General features: G+C 44.4%; 1 protein-coding gene across 1 annotated transcript; it reads left to right on the forward strand.

The window, feature by feature from the left end:
- Positions 1-4,747: 4,747 nt before the first annotated feature.
- LOC139568181 (alpha-2-macroglobulin-like) lies at positions 4,748-17,311 on the forward strand. The gene is given in 37 exon segments (XM_071389918.1): positions 4,748-4,810; positions 4,813-4,831; positions 5,033-5,213; positions 5,560-5,716; positions 6,166-6,218; positions 6,564-6,584; positions 6,814-6,979; positions 7,076-7,160; positions 7,971-8,121; positions 8,223-8,343; positions 8,783-8,892; positions 9,020-9,193; positions 9,553-9,786; positions 10,136-10,202; positions 10,278-10,423; positions 10,529-10,678; positions 11,025-11,177; positions 11,319-11,406; positions 11,541-11,691; positions 11,959-12,184; positions 12,269-12,395; positions 12,499-12,620; positions 12,715-12,766; positions 12,834-12,917; positions 13,023-13,199; positions 13,679-13,754; positions 13,926-14,082; positions 14,178-14,252; positions 14,782-14,944; positions 15,234-15,424; positions 15,652-15,867; positions 16,011-16,135; positions 16,361-16,451; positions 16,564-16,632; positions 16,796-16,901; positions 17,009-17,062; positions 17,212-17,311. Coding segments are annotated over 36 exon segments (4,386 nt in total). The 5' UTR covers positions 4,748-4,749; the 3' UTR covers positions 17,050-17,062; positions 17,212-17,311.
- Positions 17,312-20,946: the final 3,635 nt, after the last annotated feature.

Below are 20,946 nucleotides of genomic sequence, written 5' to 3' on the forward strand. Positions count from 1 at the left end.
TCTATGAAAGAAACGTATGCAAACATGCTGTGAAAACAGTACTTTTTTAAAAAGCAGTGGTTATGGCCTGACAATGGGAAAGAAAGGAGGTGTTCTGGGTTGTCAAACTAAGCCATCGCTCTACTTTAGATGGCGGTACAATACCAGATGTTTTGGTTCAGAAGATTTAACGAGCCCTCTTGATTGGACAGTACGCAACAATAGATCTGCCAGGCAGTGGTCACCAAACCACCCTGTAGTCTCCTGGGGGAACTCAATCACTTGTGGCACTGAGCTTTACTCACATTGTTAATTCCAAATGGACCTCTGACCCCGACACGTCTTAGTCACTCTGGTATATCTGCAAGGATTATCAGTGGTATTGTAGGTAGTCTAGTGGTTAGGGTGTTGGGCCAGTAACAAAGGTTGCTAGATCGAATCCCTGAGCTGACAAGAATCTGTCGTTCTGCCCCTGAACAAGGCAGTTAACCCACTGTTCCTAGGCTGTCATTGTAAATAAGAATTTGTTCTTAACTGACTTGCCTAGTTAAAGGATAAATTAACAAAATTGTCAGGTCGCTTTGTTTTGGGAACAACATTAACATTATTGTATGGGACAATATACATGTTTGACATCATTTGAAAAATAATTTTATTGAGAACATTGATTGGTTTCTTTTTAATGTAATGATTTGAAGGTTATTCGTTTTGGGTGTTGTGAGAAATTCTAGCAAAATAAATAGTGCACAGAAATTCTGTCCAAAAATGGTCTCCCTGCTAAGGAAGTTAATACCACTGGGCTAGTAGGAGTTACCACCATATCTCTAGTACCAGTCATTTCACATCAGTCAAGGGAAGTGACACGTGTACACTTTGGGAGGAAGGAGAATTGGGACAAGGTCTCTATGGATTCTACCCTCTACTGTCATGTAGAAAAGGTTTTGGCTTTGGACTTTCTCTGGGCAGCAGAGGGGAGAGGGTGGTAGCCAGAGGTTCCTCTTTGACCGGTGTGGCTGAGGAAGGTGGTAACCCCAAACCAAGAGAACCATGCTCCAACTTGACCCTGGAGGTATTGGAGGAGTGTGGTGAGCGAGGTGACCCAGCTTTAGGCCTCTTGGCTGGGGAGGCTTGATGGGTGGAGGGGCAGCTGTGCTGCGAGGATTGACAGTGTCGTGTCTGGCTATGCCGGATTAAGTGATGACATGCTATTCTATAAAATCCTTTCTCTGTAATTAATATTACCTGATTGAGCTAATCATGTAATTCCCTAGAAAGTCGGGGCACCACAAAATAATAATTATAGCGCAGTTATCTTCTGCATAAACTCTTAAAGACCTAGTAATATTTTCCGTCAATATTAATCGTCACCTTATTTCAGTCTCATCTGAAAGTTGTAAATTCTTCACGAACCCTGGCTAACAAGTTGAATCAGCAATACAAAATTGGGTTTAATTATTTATTTACTAAATGCCTAACTCATCACACAGAATGAATCATACCTTGATTACAAATTGTCATAAAGGAAAACGTCCCTAGCGGACGGAACATATGACAGCTGGTTACCCAAAAGAAAGGGGCTGGGTTTGAGCGGGAAGACTGAAGAACATAGGGAGAAGCGATGTCTATCGGGCCGTAGGCAGCTACTCTATCGTAAATACAGAATCTTATACATTCTAAATTACCGCCCATTTGGAAAAGGAAAATGCAATAAATCTTTACTCTGAGCTGCACTTCAGTAGGTTGGTGGTAGATGGAAGGCCGTGTTGCCCAACAGAGTCCTTTGAAGAGTGTCTCTGGTGGTGAACGGGAAACGTTGTAGTATCGTCATTGTGTGGTAGACGGATACTCTGTCTGTCCTCTCCGAGCCCACGTTTACAGCGGCCGCTGCTAACTCAACGGCTCGGAGGTATCACTTTTCTGTAGCGAGTAAGAGTTCAACGTTCATACCATTCGCAACCAAAGCTAATGCCGAGGTTGTTTCGTTCTGTAGTTATCTGAACCCTTCTGACATCGGATCGTCATCCTAATGTACCCCGAACAGGAAGTTATATTGTCGTCAAGGCTTTATATAGGAAGGGAGAGGAGGGCGTGTTTCATAGTTTATAACCAATGTCTCTTCACGTGGGCGGGCCACTGAGTCGGGCCTAATTCACTCATGAAAACCCAATTCCCACATTTGAAAAGCTAAAATCACATTTCATCCCCTCACAAATAATTTGATATTCAAACATTTAAATTGCACAACAATTCCATGTGAATCTGAAAACAATGTGTAGACTTTCCACTGTACCGTTTGTCATCCTATCATTGATGAGAATGTCTCAGATGACAACCGAACTGAACTTTAGGGATGTTCCCTCTAAACTCCCTCTGGAGCATCACTGACGTCTGCTTCAGGTACTTCACCTTGGTCTGGAGGAGGGGAGGGGGTGGGAGAGAAGACATGTCAAGGTTTTTATTCACACCCCGTGTATTCACACCCCGTGACTTTCTCCACATGGTACAGCCTGAATTTAAAATGGATTACACTGATTTGTTTGGTCACTGGCCTACCCACAATACCCCATAATGTCAAAGTGGAATTGTTTTTTATTTATGTATTTTTTTTTACAAATAAAACACTGAAATGTCTTGTCAATAAGTATTCAACCTCTTTGTTATCGCAAGCCTAAATAAATGTGCTGAACAAGTCACATAAGTTGCATGTACTCACTGTGTGCAGTAATGACTACCTCATCTCTGTACCCCACACATAGAATTATCTGTAAGTTGCCGCAGTCGAGCAGTGAATTTCCAAACACAGATTCAACCTCAAAAACTAGGGAGGTTTTCCAATGCCTCACAAAGTAGAGCAGATGGGTTGGTAGATGGGTAAAAATAAAAAGCAGATATTGAATATCTCAACATGGTGAAGTTATGAATTACACTTTGGATGGTGTGTCGATACACCCAGTCACTGCAACGATACAGGCGTCATTCCCAACTCAGTTGCCAGAGAGGAAGGAAGCTGCTCAGGGATTTTACCATGAGGCCAATGGTGACTTTAAAACAGTTACAGAGTTTAACAGCTGTGATAGGAGGGGATTCTATTATCTGTCCTGCGTTACCCCGGTGGGAGGAGTGTCCGGGATGTCCCTGGAGCCTGAGCCAGGTGCCACTTTCAAAGCCGGATCAAAACAAAGTGATGTAGGTCAAATCAAATCAAATTGTATTTGTCACATGCGCCGAATACAACAAGTGTAGACTTTATCGTGAAATGCTGACTTACAAGCCCTTAACCAACAGTGCAGTTCAAGAAGAAGAAAATATTGACCAAGTAGACTAAAATAAAAAGTAACACAATAACGAGGCTATATACAGGGGGCACCGGTACCGAGTCCACAGGCTAGTTGGGGTAATCATCATGTAGGTGGGGGCGAAGTGACTACGCATAGGTAACAAACAAACAGCGAATTGCAGCAGTGTACAAAAGTACGCGGAGTAATGATTTAGGATTCGAAGTTTCCATATGCATAGGCCTAAAAGTGTTTGGTCTTGATAAAAAACCCATATGTGCTTCAGCTGCCTTCCCAATGTTTGAAAATGCAAACATTTGACGGATAGAAAACATGTTGTAGACCTATGTTCCTGAATTACTGTACGCACCATGCTGCCTTGTTGACAATATGATCGCGCATTTGAAATGGCCGTTCAGTCTAATCGAACTCCCTGAATATCCAGCAGGTGCGAGCGCTTAGTAATTAGAAAAAAGTCCGCAACTAAGGATATTTATAGGGACATGACCGACGGGGAGATTTACGTTCGACTGAGTCCACAAACAACCCGCTGCGGTGAGTATCGCTAGGTCACAGGTGCTATAGCAACTTGTGTTGCAATCATATAGCCAAAACAACAATTTAAATAAAAAAACTTGCATCTGGTCTTAGCAACAGAATACTTTCTCCTAGTGCACGCTAGACACACTTTTGCAATCTGTGTTTGGCGCCCAGTTTGTAGCCCGATATATTGTAACTCGGTCTAGCCGTTAAACACTAACCTACATGCAATTGAGCCATTTTACCGACCTGTGTCTGCAGCCTGGTCTCATGGACTATACGTAACATAGTAAAAGTATATCTGCCAGACTGAAATCTGTATGAAATGGTAAGTTTGGTATTTTTACAGGAGACTGACAGCTACTCAAGGCAATAAAACTGACGTATAACATTTTGGGTAATAAGCAACTTCATCTACTTAGCTGAAAGGGTTAAGGTTAGCCAACCTGCTAATTAACTTTACTCCTAATGTTTAGCCTAGATAATGTTAGCTACCTAGCTCATGTTGGCCACAACAAATTGGAATTTGTAAAATGTACATTTTTAACATATCATATGAAATGGATGATGGATATTCACAAATGTAATACATATAAAATGTGATATCATACTAGAGTGTTTCAGTTTTGCGTACAAAATGATAGGACATGGTCTGAGACCAGGTTGGTGCCTGTTTGGTGTTGCTTGGGTAGATGCTTCTGATATGGTTTGCAGTTCCCAGGAAAGCATTTTAAATTCAATTGTTTGGTCTCTCACCCCCTTCCCTGTAGAATTGTATTTTATTAGCCAACCCTTAACCTAATTCTCCTAACCTGCTGTGTAAGTTCTAACCTTATAGGTGAATTCAATTGACAATCTGTATCCCATCTAGACACAACCTGTGTACAGTGCAGTAGGCAGGTCTTCCATGTAGGAATACTGGGTCATAACGGTGGTTTATTCTTCTCCTTTAGTCATGGTTCTTCCTGGGCTTCAGGTTTGGAGATGGATACTCTTTGCCTGCATTCACTGGCTTTGTGTCAAGAGACTCTAAGACCGTAAGTCAATCTGCACTCACAAGTTAGAATTTAGTGATCAGACTTGCTTCTCTCCTCTGGGTTTAATGTTCTTTTAGAGCAATTTTTCCATCTACTCTTTCTGCAGATCTTTATCCCCCTGTGTATTTCACCTGGCTTTGTGTTTAGAGGTATCCTGTCATTGGGTAGTGATTGTCCTGTTGCCGGGTGTGTTCTCTGTAGGGTTTACATGGTAGCCATTCCTGCAGTGATCCAGGCAGGCTCAGAGGCCAAGCTTTGTGCCAGCCTTCTGCAGCCCAACGAGACCCTGGTCATGACCGTATCTCTGATGGCCGACGGGCAGAACAAGAGACTTCTCCACCAGAGTTCTGACCAAGAGTTTCACCGCTGTTTCCAGTTTCAGGTCAGCCCAGCACTGGTGGACATCTAGAGCCATTCCAATAAGAGTGTACTGCTCAGCTGTGATGCAATGCCAGCTTATTTTATGGGAAATGTCAGTGGTGGCCTACCAGAACTTTTCTGTGATTCAGGCTCCAATTTGTACCAGGTTTTGATTGAATGCTTGTATATACTATCGAGACTTACATTACGCTGAGTGCATAATGTGATCCCTGCAGGAGTTAAACGCTCTACCTTGAAGTTGCTAGTGGCACGCTCTTACCAGCTGGGCCACACGGCACCACATTTTTAATGTCCTTTGTTATCGGTCCGTTAGTTCACCGGTGTTGCCCTGTTTCCGTCCCTGACAGGCCCCTCACGTGAAGAGCGACAAAGTGCAGAACTTTAAGGTGGAGGTTCGAGGGGAAACATTTCTATCCACAGAGGAGAGAAGGGTCATGATCAAACCCTACAGCCCCATGACGTTCATCCAAACGGACAAACCAATCTACAACCCAGGACAAACGGGTAATGTTACAGCCGGTAGTCTGGTTGCTAAGAAACAGGACAATTGGGTGTTGGCGTGTTCTGTAATGGTTTATTCCGGTGCTTTGACCTTTTTGGGCCCCTGACCCCATTTTGATATCAACAGTTTTCCACGACCCCACCATGTTCCCTTTGTTTATTTGAGGCTGTAACAGTATTACAATGAAGTACTGTCAGACTGAAATCTGAAGGAAGATTTGTGAAATGCATCAGGCAATAATTGTGTAGAAAAGAACACTATCATTGCTGGCAATGCTCTTCCCCAGTCTGTTCTAACGAGTCATGCGTGGCTTATGAGGATTGTAGAGGGAAACGGTAGAAATACCGGGTGAAAGATGATGGTAATCTGGGAACCTTGGGATTATGAGGAAGTTGTCTGAAATGATGCTTCTAATATTCTTATTGTTCGTCTTGTCATTGGCTTTTTACAGTGCATTTTAGAGTCGTCACCTTGGATACCCATTTTAGCCCCGTCAATCAGCTGGTGAGTTGAAAATATACGATTGACAATAGTATTTTAAGTCAGTCTCTACTATTTCAAACCAAGATGCAGAAGTGTCACAATACTGTGATGGACATAGCAGTCTGGTATTATGTACAGCACTCAACCAGCCAGGACATGGGGCTTCCATTCATATAGGTCAGACTGGAATGAATGGGATCATCTCTTCCTGAGATTGAATTGCAAATGCTACATGTGATGTTTACGTTAAGCGACCAAGCCAATCACCTGTCTAGTTCCTATAGTTGTAGACAGCTATGCGCCTCTGTTTTGGCATTGGGTTCATGTTTCATTAACAACTCCATTTCTTGTCTTTGCCCTTCACAGTACAACATTGTGGAACTTGAGGTAAGATCCTTGTTAGTCTAACTTTATTATGACTCCCCCAGCTAGCTAGGTCCTCATTCATATCCACCTACTGTATGAGTTAGCTAAATACTTCCTATCAGCGTTGTGATCTGGGCCCCCTTCAGTAGATGAATGTTACAGATAGAACTGACTCCTTGTCCTGTATACTGTTGTGAACTTTCCACATCGTTGTGTCCTGCTGAACGTTCCCCTTCCTATGAACCAACAGGATGTTAATCACAACCGGATTGGACAGTGGGTCAACACTACATCCAGTGGCAGCATTCTGCAGCTTTCTCACCCCCTGAACTCTGAAGCACCTGTAGGATCCTATACCATTGTAGTGTGGATTGGTGAAGAGAAAATCTACCACAACTTCAAGGTAGAACAGTATGGTAGGTGGAGTTTCTCTTTCATGCTTGGTAATGTTGAATCAATGCATCACAACCCTGGAACATTCTGGAGTTGACTGCTGTTCTTTTTATCTGTAGTTTTGCCCAAGTTTGAGATCCAAATGAACCTCACGGACAAGATCAGCGTTGTTCAGGAAGAGTATGAAGTGAAAGTGTGTGCAAAGTGAGTAAACACTATTGGTGAATTGCAATGTACTCTAGTTACAAGGTGATGTAGTGGAGTTACACATGTCATTAATAATGTCATTACGCTGAGGCAGACCTGGGTTGAAATACTATTGGAAGTATTTCATTTACCTTCACAGTTCAAATTAAGGATTTGGATCTTTGTAAATGACATTTTATTGGTTACAACACGTGTTTAGTACATGTTGCGGGTGCAGCAATATGTAACAATTTCACATATGCCTAATACACACATCTAAGGAATGGAATTAAGAATAGATGGTCAATGTCAGAGGTATAGAATACAGTATATACATACGAGATGAGTAATGCAAGGTATGTAAGCATTATTAGTGACCAGTATTTCAAGTCTGTAGGCAGCAGCCTGTGCTAGTACTGTAGCTTAATTTGATAATACACTTGGAAATTGTTATGCATTTGAGGATGCTCAAATACACTTATTTAAATATAAAATCCTTAAATATGCATGTGGTCTACATTAATGACATGCTACTGCGCAATGTCTTAAAATACTGCTACAATCCCTGAGATTATGTACGGTGGCATTTTACATGAGCAGTGCTGTTCTAGGATCAGGTCCCACCCTGACATGTGACCTTGTTCATTATGATCTGTAGTTAAAACTGATCCCGTTCTGAGGCTCTATGAATACAGGTCCAGATTCATTGACCGTGTTAAATGCGTGACTTCAAGCCTGCGGGAATGCATAAGCCTTTAGGTCTCGTGTTTTTAATATGATAATTGGATGTAGGAAGTTGACACTTGTCTTGTTGTGAATTGAAATCAGATACACGTATAGGCAGCCTGTACCTGGTAAAGCAGGGGTCAAGTTGTGCCGACTCTTGGTGGACAATGCAGTGATACCAATAACAATCGATGAGCGAAATCCACAAGGAGTTCCTGATTACACACCTCCATGCCACAAAGAGTCAATAGAGGTTTGTATGCTTTCCTAAAACTAGTAGTGCTGTTTTTACCAACAAATTACATTTTGAATGGGATTTAAATCTATTTGTGTGGTTCTGCTTGCTTTTCCTAGATGGACCATACTGGCTGTGCTTCTTATGTCTTCAACATGGCCATTTTCACAAAGAATGCAGGAGAGAAATTGCTGGGAGACGTGTATAGTTTCCATGCAGAAGTACAGGAGGAGGGGACAGGCGAGTCCTTTATGAGATGCATCATGTCGTTTCCTCAATACAAACCCTTCATTTCACTTCAGCTGATGGCGACGTAACTATTGCCTGTTTCATTAGATCAGGGTTTCCCTAACTGTCCTGGGGTTCCCCCTGGGTTTTGGTTTCTGCCCGAGCGCTACACAGCTGACTGAAATAACCGTCTCATAGTGTAGTTTTGATTAGAATCAGCTGTAGTGCAGGAAACTACAAGGTGCACCCAGGGGGGGGGGGGGTCCAGGACTGAGTTTGGGTTCCTCTGCGTTGGGAAGAAAGAGCTTTATGACCGTTGGTGCTGCAGCAGGGTTTTATATAATGCTGTTTTCTGGTTTTAATTTTCTGTTTAAGCTGCACTGCAGTTCAGTTTCTGCATGGTGTTGGTACTGGTAATTGTGAAATATACCATCCTGTTTTCATTTGACAGGTGTGACACTGTCAGAGGAAAAACGCATTGAGCTCTCCTATGTGATTGGTGAATTCACATTTGTTGACACGCCCCAAATCTATGAGCATGGATCAATTATCGAAGGCAAGGTAAGTCCAAATGGTGTTCCTGTTGCATTGTGGAAGCTAGTTTGTCCTGCTTCCTGAACTAGCAGTATGTGGTAGGTAATGATGACGTATGTAGTGTCACTTCATTCATACAACACCTTTTCCTCAGATAAATGCTGTTCGCTTTAACAACACACCCATCTCTGACATGTTAGTCTACCTGTTTGAGGAGAAAGGCTGGTCCTCATATCTACGACTACAGAACCTAACCACGGACAGTCGTGGTATTGCCAGGTTCTCCGTCAACACAACCAGTCTGCCCAAAGAGAATATTAACCTCGTAGTAAGTATGATTCCTTCTAGGTTTGACAGACTTTATACTCCATGCCAGTGTCCTGGAGACCGTAAGGGGTGCATGTTTAGTTTCTTGCCCACACAGCTGAAGTCAAATAATGAACTCTTCCTTAAGATTTGATTATTTGAATCAGACCGCTTGGGGTCCCCAGGACAGTAGGGGAAACGCTGCCCTAAGGTCATGACCCTAACATGCTATGACCAGGATGGGCTAGGGGGAAGTAAGTTGGATCTGTTACCATATTGCTTCCTGTCATCCTCTCAGATCCCCACTGTATATAGGACACGGTCTAGGGGGTGATTTAGGATTGGGCCTTCAGTTAGACTCTCCCTTTTGTTCCTTTCCAGGTGAGCGACACCCCACAAGCAGAGTTCCCAGGATACAGGGTCCCCTATTTCAACAGAGGGCAACACCTACTCTCACTGATCCAGCCCGCTGCCCCTGACAGTAAACCGTCCAGCTCCCTGGCTATTCAGAAGGTGGAGAAACCACTGGCATGTGGGCAGGCGGTGTCAATCACCATCCGCTATGCCATCGTAGGGGAGACTGTCCCAAAGGGCTCTGTGGCTGTCCTCTACCTGGTGAGTAGAACCAGGAACAACCTGCAAACCCACGGTGCCTCTCAAAAAGCACCATATTTCCTAGTTGCGCTCCTTTAGTCCAGGATCATTTCAGACATTGCCCCTGCCACACTTTCAAAGGATGTTCCTTTACTACACCAATACTCCTAATCAACCACTGTAACCCAACCTAGCTCATGTTACAAATTGGACTTTGTTGAATATATATATTCAGAAAATTCGCAACCTATATAAAATGGATGATGGACATCCACAAATGAATACATGCGTAACATATCATACTAATTGGAGTGAGTCCAGGTTGCAACGTCTCCTCTCTGTTGCTGAGAACTGTTCCCTTTCCCTCCAGGCCTTATCCAGAGGGGTCATAGTTCAGCATGGACACATCAATGTTACTGTGCAGCAGGACAGTCCTGGTGAGTGAGTTTCATGATGTGATTCTGAACGTTCTGGAAGGTGCTCGATGACAGTGACCTGCTCTTGCGTTGCAGTAGCTGAGGGTGACGTCACCTTGACGTTGGCAGTGGTTCCAGAGATGGCGCCGGTGGTTCAGCTCCTGGTGTACAGTATGCTACCCAGTGAGACTGTCATCGCCCACAGCATGAACTTCCCCACTGAGAAATGCTTCAGGAACAAGGTGTGTGCAGGAGTCTCATATCCCCAGTGACTGATTTTCTGAAAGGTGTCCAGTATTTCCAGACTGTATCATACCTGGAGTAATGGTATCTGATGTGTGTGCCAGGTGTTGGTGGAGTTCTCTCCCTCCAACGCTGTCCCAGGGGAGGCGAACACCCTGCATCTCTCTGCCCAGCCCGGTTCCCTCTGTGGCCTCGGTGCTGTGGACCAGAGTGTTGGCATCATGGAGCCAGGGAAGAGGCTGGATGCTGACAAGGTAACGGAGCTCACTGAAGTGAACTACAGTGGTACCAGCATACCTACTGTTTTGGTGGTGCTGGGAATACAACCAGTGACTACAGCAGACATGGAGTGGATCTGTTCACTGGGGAGCATTTATCAAATGTGATGGGACTCATTCTCTGGCTTGAGGCCCACTTTCTATTGACTCTCAGTAACTGGAAAGCACCTCCTTATTGATGTTCTGGGTTGATGGGACAACGTTCTAAACGTTTAGCAATGGAAAACAAAATGGAGTTTTTCCCCAAGTAGTCGTTTCAGTCTGTTCTGTTTGGTCCCCAATGAACAAGGTAATTTCACACCTCCCCGTTGTCCCTTTCCAGATATTTGATTTGTTACCGGTCAAGGAGACGACCTATATTCCCTACGAGCTTGAAGATCCAGTAGCATGTTTACGTGTTAGACCAAGGAGATTCATAATACCACACCCATATGGACCGTCTGAGATGACAAATGATCCTTATGCAGTTTTTCAGGTAAATATTTCTGCCCTGTTTTCTCAACTTGAAGCCTCTTTTCTTTCTGGGAAGAATCAGTCCCCATTCTGTTACAATGTGTTCATCTTACACTGTTAAACTTAATAGAATTTATTAATAAATTGTTTCTGCTCTTTCTAGACGCTGGGACTGAAGCTAGCGACTAACCTGGATATAAGAGTACCTTCCTGCCTCAGTTACCAGGGGAACCAGTACTATCGCTCCTATGGTGAGATGTCCTTACCAACCCTTATTCTCATTGCCAAGTCTAATGAATCTTGGGTTATGGATGACCTTTTTGTTAGAATAAGCACAGCATTCAGTCCATTTTAACTTGACAATAATGGCCATGTTTTGTGTTAGTAGCTTACAGCCATATGGCTAGGCCTGGATCAGCAGGTCCTAGACTTGAAATGGCTGTGGCTGGTGGACTTGCCGCTCCACCTCCGCCACCCATACAGACGGTCCGTACATTCTTCCCTGAGACATGGATTTGGGACCTTGTGGAAGTTGGGTAAGTGCTCTGCACAGTGAGGCTGACCTCTGGTGAAAGCCCTCTTAGCTCTTGCATCATATCCAAACAGTAGTGGTGTAGATTAGGACCCTGAACCTCTGTAAACTGTAGGCCAGCTTTCTCTTAGGAAAGACCCTTTGACCTCAATGGGTGTCCCTGGTTAGATAAAGCTTAAATGGATTTGTAACAACAAACGGTGTTGAAATTAGTCCTTCTCTATTGGACACTTGGTGGCTTTCTGTTTGAACTCTGACCTCTGTATTCCAGGGAGTCTGGATCAGCAGATGTCCCCCTGACAGTCCCAGACACCATCACCACCTGGGAGACTGAGGTCTTCTGCCTGGCCCCCAGTGGCTTCGGTCTGGCTCCTCTGGTGGAGCTCACGGTCTTCCAGCCCTTCTTCCTGGAGCTCACCCTGCCCTACTCAGTCATCCGGGGAGAGCACTTTGAGCTGAAGGCCACTGTGTTTAACTACCTCTCCAAGTGCATCGTGGTACGACACTGCACCGGGATGGTTTCTTGAGTTGTATTGTTTTTGTCGTACCGTGTTATCTTACGACGCGTTCCTCTTTGGCAGGTTTCTGTGACTCCAGCTCTTTCCTCTGACTACACTCTCACACCCTTGCGTGATGTCCGGGACTCCTCGTGCTTGTGTGCCAATGGACGAAAGACCTTCAGTTGGACAATGGCCCCCTCTGTCCTGGGTTAGTCTTCGTTCAACTGTTCAAACGGCAGAATGGATGTCAACCTGAGTTGTGTACTGTCACCGTATTGGATGGTGTGTAACCTGCGCTGTACTGTGTGTAGGGGTTTTGAACGTGTCCGTTAGTGCGGCGGCTGTCCAGTCCCACACTGCGTGTGACAACGGGGTTGCGAACGTACCGGAGAGAGGACGCGTTGACACGGTCACACGGAGCCTGCTGGTGAAGGTATGTAGTCTACTGCTGTGGGAGAACTAACGTTAGGTTGCACAGATACTGTCTAGTGTAACTGCCTCTGAAATGAATCCCTCTCTTCCTCCAGGCTGAGGGAACAGAGAAGAGCCACACCTACAACTGGTTGCTGTGTCCTACTGGTCAGTAATGAATCAACGTTGAATGTTGACGTGATCGTCTTCATTCAACTCATCTTTGTGTCCACAGGAGAAGCTCTGACGGAGGAGGTGGAACTGCAACTCCCCCAGAACGTGGTGGATGGTTCTGCTAGGATTTCCCTCTCAGTTCTGGGTAAAATACACCCCTGTGTAGTGGTGGGAAGACAACCCTTCGCCTGTGACGCTGCTGTTTGCTGAAGAGGACAGTCTGTAACAGAAGTCCCTTGTTTCTCTGTAGGGGACATCCTGGGTCGGGCCCTCAACAACCTGGATGGACTGTTGCAGATGCCGTATGGGTGTGGGGAGCAGAACATGGCCCTGCTCTCCCCCAATATCTACATCCTGGAGTACCTGAGGAACACAAAGCAGCTCACGCCAGCCATCCTAGACAAGGCTACCAAGTTCCTCACTAGTGGTAGGAGAGTCCCTTTAAAATCTGTCTTGATTAGACACCAAATCCACAAACTGGGCTGAATTTGTCCAATTAGAGGATTTAGTTTTCCATTTTTAAAGTGTTTCTCCACGGTGTACCCTGCTGTCATGGTAACGATGGAGCTGCATAACGGATGATATCAATGTCTTAACATAACATCACTGACCCAACACATGGTTTCCTACTGAAGTCATTTGATGGTAGAATATAGACACTGTCTCATAGCACCCTATTCCTTATATAGGGCAGGACTCTCCAACCCTGTTACTGTCCTGTAGGGTTTCACTCCAACCCTAATCTAGCTCCCCTTCTAATAATTAGCTGGCTGAATGGGGTTAATTACAACTTGGTTGGAGGGTAGCTCTCCATGAACAGGGGTGGAGAGCCCTGATATATTGGGGCACAACTCTGGGAATGGAACAACCGCTTGGTCACTGTTCATGCTAAAACCCCACCGACAGGTTACCAACGGCAGCTGAACTACAAGAATGCTGATGGTGCGTACAGCACGTTTGGACAAGGCTTGGGGAACACCTGGTGAGTACTTGGCTTGTTTTTCACCTACTGGTGGCTTCAATGAAGCATTGACCAATCAAATGGCATCTCTGGCATGGAGACGATGGATTGGACAGTTGCCTTGTGATGTCATGACTTGGAGCGTGACGATATTATGTCGGGGCTTTTAAATGAATCCATTTCTTTCTTCAGGCTGACTGCTTTTGTCTTGAGATCCTTTGGCAAAGCCCAGTCTTTCATCTATGTTGACCCGGCAACGATGGAGCAATCCAAGACTTGGTTGGAACGTCAACAAGGCAAACATGGCTGTTTCAGAGCTTTAGGGAAGCTCTTGAACAACAGAATGAAGGTATTTTATATTGCTAATAAACTGGTTGTTTCGTCAGACCAGACATAGTTTGATTTCAACAGGCTAGATGCAGTTAGTGTGACATTGTTTTCTAGGGTGGAGTGACGGATGAAGTCACACTGACTGCTTACATCACTGCTTCAATGCTGGAGCTCAACATGTCCGTGTCGGTAAGTAGCTTCACTCCATGGAACCGTTTCTCACAACGTCATTACAGGCAACTCATTTAGCCTCCTGTATGACATCAGTCTTACATCAACTGTCATTTACAGCTTCTACGATGTAGTGAAGTCATTTCTCTGCAAGTAGCCTATGACATAACATAGAATGGGCGTTACGTAAGCAGATCTGAATGGTGTAGATCTGTTACTACTGATATTAGGCTCCAGCTTGAATCTCTCTAGTCTGGTCCCAGATCTGTTCGTGTTGTCTGATTTTTCAGCTTTATTTTAAGAGTCCCATCCCTCTTTAGCATGGGACCTCTGCATATACACAAATTATACCCTTTACAAATGCAACGTAATAAAATGCACAAGATTTACAAGGAAAAACAATCCCGTTCCTCAGCAAAAAGTGTTCCCTAATTAACAATTTGAACTGCCTGAGGCCCCAGAACAGCAAGTTGAATGGAACCCAGTCCAAACTGATCTGGGACCAGGCTGGCTTATCTTAATGTGCTGCTGTCATTCTGTGCTCTAGGATCCTGTTGTGGACCACAGCTTGTCTTGCCTGAAGAACTCCACCAGTGATTTGTCCAACACCTACGCTACTGCTCTGCTGGCCTACACCTTCACCCTGGCAGGTGACATGGAGACACGGGCCCGACTTCTGCAGCACCTCGACACCATCTCATTTCAAGAGGGTGAGCTATATCCTGGTCCGAGATCTGTTAGCGCAGTCTTTCCTTGATTGAGCATGCCTGGATAATGGAGTAGTCCCAAAAGTGCAAACACTCAGACCATCTGGCGCTCCAGATAGGCCCAATAAAATTATTAATTTTAAATTATTGTTAAGAAAAATAATATTGTTTGAACTTGCTCATTAAAATTGTATTTGGCAGGAAATGAATTGGGGAGGTCAGAACTTTGTATTGGGATGAATAAGCTAGTTCTTATTCTGGCGTGTGTGTGTGTGTGCTCCTCAACCCTCAGGGGGTCTCCTGCACTGGTCCCAGTCCTCCTCGGAGACCTTACCCTCCCTGGAGGTGGAGATCAGCTCCTACGTTCTGCTGGCGTCCCTCAGTGCCTCTTCTCGGTCTACCTCTGACCTGGGCTACGCCTCCCGCATCGTCAGGTGGCTGGTGAGGCAGCAGAACGCCTACGGAGGCTTCTCCTCCACCCAGGTATACTTCCCAAACATTGTAACTTTGACTTGTATCAGACCACAGGTCATGTGTTCATGTCCAACCTGGTGAGGCTCACTTCCACTGGTACAGAGCCTAGAAACCATCATAATGAATGGAATTGGGATTTAGTCACTTTAGCAACTGTTCAATGTGAGGAAAATAATCAACCCTTCAAAATGGTGTCTTTAATTTTGAACTGATTGTCCTGTGGTCTGTATGTGTAGGACACCGTGGTGGCCCTCCAGGCCCTGGCTCTCTACTCCACCAGGGTGTTCAGTAGAGGCGGAGCCAGCACAGTGACGGTACGGTCTCCCAGTGGGGAACGGTGCCTCTTCCATGTCAACCAAAACAACAAGCTTCTGTACCAGGAGAGGGCGCTGCAGGACACAGAAGGGAAGTACAGCGTTGAAGTGAAGGGCAGTGCTTGTGCCTCAGTGCAGGTCAGTGAATACACATCTCTCCTCCCAGTCCTGTGGCGCAAGATGCACTGTAATACACATGACAGGGAAGATGTTTCTTCTGGCTCATAAAACGTTTGTATTTGGACAGGATGGTTTCCCTGACTTCCTCTTCTCTATCCCAGGTGGTGGTCCGCTACAACGTCCCTACTCCTACCAGAAGCACAACGCTCAGTATCCAGGTGACTCCAGAGGTGGACTGCAACAGCAAGTCTTTGAGACCCAGAGTCACGCTGAAGCTCGAGTCTCGGTAAGAATGAAGGACCTGTCTTGTATTCACCTCGTTTGCCGGTGTTATCTTGGCGCGTGTCTTACAGAATGGATTTGACCCAAATGAATTAGTTTCGTTATACCCGTTTATAGGTTATTGACCTTCTAGTTGGTACCTCTGCTTGGATCAGTCGGAATGCTTAGCCGGCAGCCTGGTCTTTATGGCTAAAACAATCCAAGCATTTGTCAATCATGTCTTTCTCAGATATCGTGGAAAGGAGCTCACCACCAATATGATTATAGTGGATTTGAAAATGCTCTCTGGGTTTTCTCCAGATCCAGACTCTTTGGGGAGGGTGAGTTGTTGTGGTGTGACCTTTATCCATGGAGGTCTTGCCTCATCGGTGTCCCTTTTTTAAGGCTCAAGGGTTTTTTTGTCCGTACAATGTCAATGACTTGTCTTCACAGCTGAGGGGTTCGAGTCAAGTGGATCGTGTTGATATCAAAGATGACCATGTGTTACTGTACTTGACAGAGGTGAGGTGAAAACCATCGTTCAGTTTGAAATGTTTCACATGGCGCTCTATAATGGGCTTCATTTAAAAATAATCTATTTTGCTGTATCTGTCAGCAAAGCTGAAATACAGAAACTTCTGCTTAGATCGTTTAATGACCCATATGTTTGTTTCTCTCCCAACAGCTGACATCACTATTTCCTTTCCACATCACCCTGGACATCATACAGGAGTTCCCAGTACAGAATCTAAAGCCAGCAGTGGTCAAGATCTATGACTACTACCAGCCAAGTAAGTTGATCTACTAACCCTCCCCAAAATGTTATTTTCCCCTCTTCTGAGGAACATTTGGTCAACTTGTTTTCATTTACTGAGACTAACCTGTCTTACGGTTACAGGTGACCAGGCTGAGACAGAATACGTCTTCCCTTGCAAGTAGGGGTTCCAAGCTGGTGAGCTGCTTTAAATCTGGACTTATTGGTGATGAATTGAGTTCTAGGTGACTCGTATACTATAAATGATTTAGGGAGCCAGTCTTCCTTTAATCTAAATGCTGGTCAGTTTGTTAAAGGATTCATTAAATGTACTTGCTCCTCGACAGATGGAAGAAGATGCCATTGAGGTCACACCTGCAACCCTTGAGACGTCTTTCAAGTGCTGAAGTAAAACTATGGAACTGCAAATAAAGCTTTTCATTAGAACCCTTTTCTGGAGTATTTTGTCACTGAGGTGAATATTGTGAGGCAGTGTTGTTCATCCTGGGGCTCATGAAGCAATGTGATTGGGGGTACAGTAAACAGAGCAGCTCTCTGGAGGTATAGTTTCCATCTGTGCTGTTAATCAGGGTCGCCAACTGTACAAAGGTGTAAATATTGTACACAACTTTGGGTTCTCATCTCTTTTGTTCCTCAGTCTGTGACATGGAGGCCTGGTTCTTTTAGTTCTCATCAGGGAATGGGTCAGGACATATTACCACTAAATGACATTAATGTCTTACAAGAGCATGAGTCCTGGCTGTGATCTCCTGATGAATGGTGTGGACAAGGCAAGATGTGGTGGTAAACACCTCACAAATCAATGAGATTAACAGAACAATTGATGACCCAACAGATACTATATAGAGCCCTACTGACAACACGACTCACTAAATTCTATGAAAGAAACGTATGCAAACATGCTGTGAAAACAGTACTTTTTTAAAAAGCAGTGGTTATGGCCTGACAATGGGAAAGAAAGGTGTTCTGGGTTGTCAAACTAAGCCATCGCTCTACTTTAGATGGCGGTACAATACCAGATGTTTTGGTTCAGAAGATTTAACGAGCCCTCTTGATTGGACAGTACGCAACAATAGATCTGCCAGGCAGTGGTCACCAAACCACCCTGTAGTCTCCTGGGGGAACTCAATCACTTGTGGCACTGAGCTTTACTCACATTGTTAATTCCAAATGGACCTCTGACCCCGACACGTCTTAGTCACTCTGGTATATCTGCAAGGATTATCAGTGGTATTGTAGGTAGTCTAGTGGTTAGGGTGTTGGGCCAGTAACAAAGGTTGCTAGATCGAATCCCTGAGCTGACAAGAATCTGTCGTTCTGCCCCTGAACAAGGCAGTTAACCCACTGTTCCTAGGCTGTCATTGTAAATAAGAATTTGTTCTTAACTGACTTGCCTAGTTAAAGGATAAATTAACAAAATTGTCAGGTCGCTTTGTTTTGGGAACAACATTAACATTATTGTATGGGACAATATACATGTTTGACATCATTTGAAAAATAATTTTATTGAGAACATTGATTGGTTTCTTTTTAATGTAATGATTTGAAGGTTATTCGTTTTGGGTGTTGTGAGAAATTCTAGCAAAATAAATAGTGCACAGAAATTCTGTCCAAAAATGGTCTCCCTGCTAAGGAAGTTAATACCACTGGGCTAGTAGGAGTTACCACCATATCTCTAGTACCAGTCATTTCACATCAGTCAAGGGAAGTGACACGTGTACACTTTGGGAGGAAGGAGAATTGGGACAAGGTCTCTATGGATTCTACCCTCTACTGTCATGTAGAAAAGGTTTTGGCTTTGGACTTTCTCTGGGCAGCAGAGGGGAGAGGGTGGTAGCCAGAGGTTCCTCTTTGACCGGTGTGGCTGAGGAAGGTGGTAACCCCAAACCAAGAGAACCATGCTCCAACTTGACCCTGGAGGTATTGGAGGAGTGTGGTGAGCGAGGTGACCCAGCTTTAGGCCTCTTGGCTGGGGAGGCTTGATGGGTGGAGGGGCAGCTGTGCTGCGAGGATTGACAGTGTCGTGTCTGGCTATGCCGGATTAAGTGATGACATGCTATTCTATAAAATCCTTTCTCTGTAATTAATATTACCTGATTGAGCTAATCATGTAATTCCCTAGAAAGTCGGGGCACCACAAAATAATAATTATAGCGCAGTTATCTTCTGCATAAACTCTTAAAGACCTAGTAATATTTTCCGTCAATATTAATCGTCACCTTATTTCAGTCTCATCTGAAAGTTGTAAATTCTTCACGAACCCTGGCTAACAAGTTGAATCAGCAATACAAAATTGGGTTTAATTATTTATTTACTAAATGCCTAACTCATCACACAGAATGAATCATACCTTGATTACAAATTGTCATAAAGGAAAACGTCCCTAGCGGACGGAACATATGACAGCTGGTTACCCAAAAGAAAGGGGCTGGGTTTGAGCGGGAAGACTGAAGAACATAGGGAGAAGCGATGTCTATCGGGCCGTAGGCAGCTACTCTATCGTAAATACAGAATCTTATACATTCTAAATTACCGCCCATTTGGAAAAGGAAAATGCAATAAATCTTTACTCTGAGCTGCACTTCAGTAGGTTGGTGGTAGATGGAAGGCCGTGTTGCCCAACAGAGTCCTTTGAAGAGTGTCTCTGGTGGTGAACGGGAAACGTTGTAGTATCGTCATTGTGTGGTAGACGGATACTCTGTCTGTCCTCTCCGAGCCCACGTTTACAGCGGCCGCTGCTAACTCAACGGCTCGGAGGTATCACTTTTCTGTAGCGAGTAAGAGTTCAACGTTCATACCATTCGCAACCAAAGCTAATGCCGAGGTTGTTTCGTTCTGTAGTTATCTGAACCCTTCTGACATCGGATCGTCATCCTAATGTACCCCGAACAGGAAGTTATATTGTCGTCAAGGCTTTATATAGGAAGGGAGAGGAGGGCGTGTTTCATAGTTTATAACCAATGTCTCTTCACGTGGGCGGGCCACTGAGTCGGGCCTAATTCACTCATGAAAACCCAATTCCCACATTTGAAAAGCTAAAATCACATTTCATCCCCTCACAAATAATTTGATATTCAAACATTTAAATTGCACAACAATTCCATGTGAATCTGAAAACAATGTGTAGACTTTCCACTGTACCGTTTGTCATCCTATCATTGATGAGAATGTCTCAGATGACAACCGAACTGAACTTTAGGGATGTTCCCTCTAAACTCCCTCTGGAGCATCACTGACGTCTGCTTCAGGTACTTCACCTTGGTCTGGAGGAGGGGAGGGGGTGGGAGAGAAGACATGTCAAGGTTTTTATTCACACCCCGTGTATTCACACCCCGTGACTTTCTCCACATGGTACAGCCTGAATTTAAAATGGATTACACTGATTTGTTTGGTCACTGGCCTACCCACAATACCCCATAATGTCAAAGTGGAATTGTTTTTTATTTATGTATTTTTTTTTACAAATAAAACACTGAAATGTCTTGTCAATAAGTATTCAACCTCTTTGTTATCGCAAGCCTAAATAAATGTGCTGAACAAGTCACATAAGTTGCATGTACTCACTGTGTGCAGTAATGACTACCTCATCTCTGTACCCCACACATAGAATTATCTGTAAGTTGCCGCAGTCGAGCAGTGAATTTCCAAACACAGATTCAACCTCAAAAACTAGGGAGGTTTTCCAATGCCTCACAAAGTAGAGCAGATGGGTTGGTAGATGGGTAAAAATAAAAAGCAGATATTGAATATCTCAACATGGTGAAGTTATGAATTACACTTTGGATGGTGTGTCGATACACCCAGTCACTGCAACGATACAGGCGTCATTCCCAACTCAGTTGCCAGAGAGGAAGGAAGCTGCTCAGGGATTTTACCATGAGGCCAATGGTGACTTTAAAACAGTTACAGAGTTTAACAGCTGTGATAGGAGGGGATTCTATTATCTGTCCTGCGTTACCCCGGTGGGAGGAGTGTCCGGGATGTCCCTGGAGCCTGAGCCAGGTGCCACTTTCAAAGCCGGATCAAAACAAAGTGATGTAGGTCAAATCAAATCAAATTGT

Source organism: Salvelinus alpinus, chromosome 2 (assembly GCF_045679555.1).
Source record: "Salvelinus alpinus chromosome 2, SLU_Salpinus.1, whole genome shotgun sequence".
NCBI classification, from domain to species: Eukaryota; Metazoa; Chordata; class Actinopteri; order Salmoniformes; family Salmonidae; genus Salvelinus; species Salvelinus alpinus.